The 1,979-nt window shown below is 54.0% G+C and overlaps 1 protein-coding gene across 1 annotated transcript; it reads left to right on the top strand.

Moving 5' to 3' along the window:
* Positions 1–442: 442 nt before the first annotated feature.
* On the top strand, positions 443–1,929 carry GUITHDRAFT_151400 (hypothetical protein; the record flags this gene model as incomplete). The annotated part of the gene is made up of 7 exons (XM_005836460.1): positions 443–495; positions 795–894; positions 939–990; positions 1,188–1,239; positions 1,290–1,329; positions 1,564–1,635; positions 1,883–1,929. Coding segments are annotated over exons 1-7 (398 nt in total), but the record flags the coding sequence as incomplete, so codon positions are not given.
* Between the last annotated feature and the right edge of the window lie 50 nt (positions 1,930–1,979).

Raw genomic sequence — 1,979 nt, 5'->3', positions numbered from 1 at the left:
ACTATCCCATCTACCCCTCGCCTCCGCCTGCCGTCCTCTCCTCTGCACTCCCCTCCTCTACCCCTCCTCCTCCTCTCCTCTCCCCTCCTCTCTTCGCATTACATCACATCTTACTCGCTTCTCCGTTGCTTCTTCCCACATGAACTTCGATGTCCTCGCCTACATCCCGTCACCTTTCCTTCCCGTGTTACAGTCCGCACCTTGAAAGTATCTTCCTCCATCCCGAGGGCTGATCAATGTCAAGAAGCATGGCTTCGTCGCCAATCTGTCTCCTCCTCCTCCTCCTCCTCCTCCTTCCTCCTGTCTTGTCGCACTCGCCATCATCACCGCCATCACTACCACTGTCGGAACAAACTTCACCATTCCTTCACCTCTACCTCTACCACCCCAACCTCAATAACCCCCATTTGCCACATATAAACAACCCCTACTGGCAGCGAACGGTGAAGAACACGTCGCCATGGCGTCTCGGTTTGTTGTGCAAGCAGCCAAGAGGTGAAGCGAGAGGAGAGGAGGGAGGAGGGAGGGGGGAGAGAAGAGAGTAGGGATGGGGGAGCGAGGAGAGAAGAGAGTAGGGATGGGGGAGGAGAGTGGGGATGAGAGGGGAAGGAAAGAGAGTTTGGAGAGGGGAGGGGAGGACATGGGAGAGAGGAGAGAGGAGAGGATAGAAGAGAGGAGCGAGGGTATTTGATGGGGACAACGAGAGGGAACGACAAACAGAGAGGAGTATAAGGAGCTATGATGATAGAGGGGAGGATCGGTTCTCTATGCGAAAGTCAAGGATTTGTTTTCAGGTCCTCATCATGCTTGAAGCTAGTTCGCAGCTCCCCCACATCATTCGCTGCCATTCGCCGTCCCTTCTCAGCAGCTGCTGGGGGAGTGGATTTCACGAGCGTCTGTGCTCCAGCCCTTCCCTTCTTCTCCTCACATCTTTCTAGGTCACAAACTCGTTGGACACATTTGATCCGCGAAAGTTCCTCACTTCAGCTGGTGATCCTCGCCCCTTCCTCCACCTCTTCCCCTGCTCCTCCACTTGTCCTTATCCTCCTCATCCTCGTCCTCCTTCCCCTCGTCCTCGTCCTCCTCCTCCCCAACCTCCCAACTCCTTCTTCGTTTCCCCTGTGCATCCTCCCCTCTCCTCGTTCTCGTCCTCCTAGCTCTCTTCCTCTCAGTCACTGATTGCTCAGGCGACGTTGACCCCCACAAACTCGAGAACCTCAAGCGCGCATTGATCTACAGGTGCAGCCGCTGCCGGCCATGGCGAGCGACTTGACTGCTCGCACGTGCAGGTCGAGACAGACGGGATGGCTGGAGACAGACCTCATCATGGTAGGCTGACCTCAGTGCCTCCTCCCCTTCCGTCACTTGTTTCCGCTCCTCTCTATCTCCTCGTCTCTTACTACTCTCCTCCTCATGTCTTACTACTCTCCTCCTCGTCTCTTACTACTCTATTTCTTACTACTCTCCTCCTCATGTCTTACTACTCTCCTCCTCGTCTCTTACTACTCTATTTCTTACTACTCTCCTCCTCATCTCTTACACGTGTTCTCATCTTTCGTACAGGGACGATGGGCTGAAGCGAACGTCGAGAAGCTCACTGATGCAGAGATCAAAGAATACTGCAAGATCGTGCAGGTAGAGCAGAGGAGAGAAGGGAGACAAGAGAAGGGAGAGGAGACAGGGAGAGGATGCAAGGGAGAGGAGGTACAAGGAGGAGGTAGGGAGAAGAGAAGGAGAACAGGTAGGGAGAAGAGAAGGGAGAACAGGTAGGGAGAAGAGAAGGGAGAACAGAGGGAGAAGAGAATGGAGGAGTTAGGGAGAGGAGGCAATAAGTTGAGATCAGTGTCAGGTGTGTTTCTTGTTCGATCTGATTGTGTTGCAGTGTGAGATTATTGACATCTTCCAATGGATTGTTGGCCAGAAGCCTGTGAGGACTCCGACGTCCTCCTCACTTCCATCCTCCCTCTCTCTCTCTCCCC

This window comes from Guillardia theta, assembly GCF_000315625.1.
Source record: "Guillardia theta CCMP2712 unplaced genomic scaffold GUITHscaffold_17, whole genome shotgun sequence".
Taxonomy (NCBI): Eukaryota; class Cryptophyceae; order Pyrenomonadales; family Geminigeraceae; genus Guillardia; species Guillardia theta.
The sequence above is the reverse complement of the archived record's forward strand: the minus strand, read 5'-3'. Positions and strand labels throughout refer to the sequence as shown.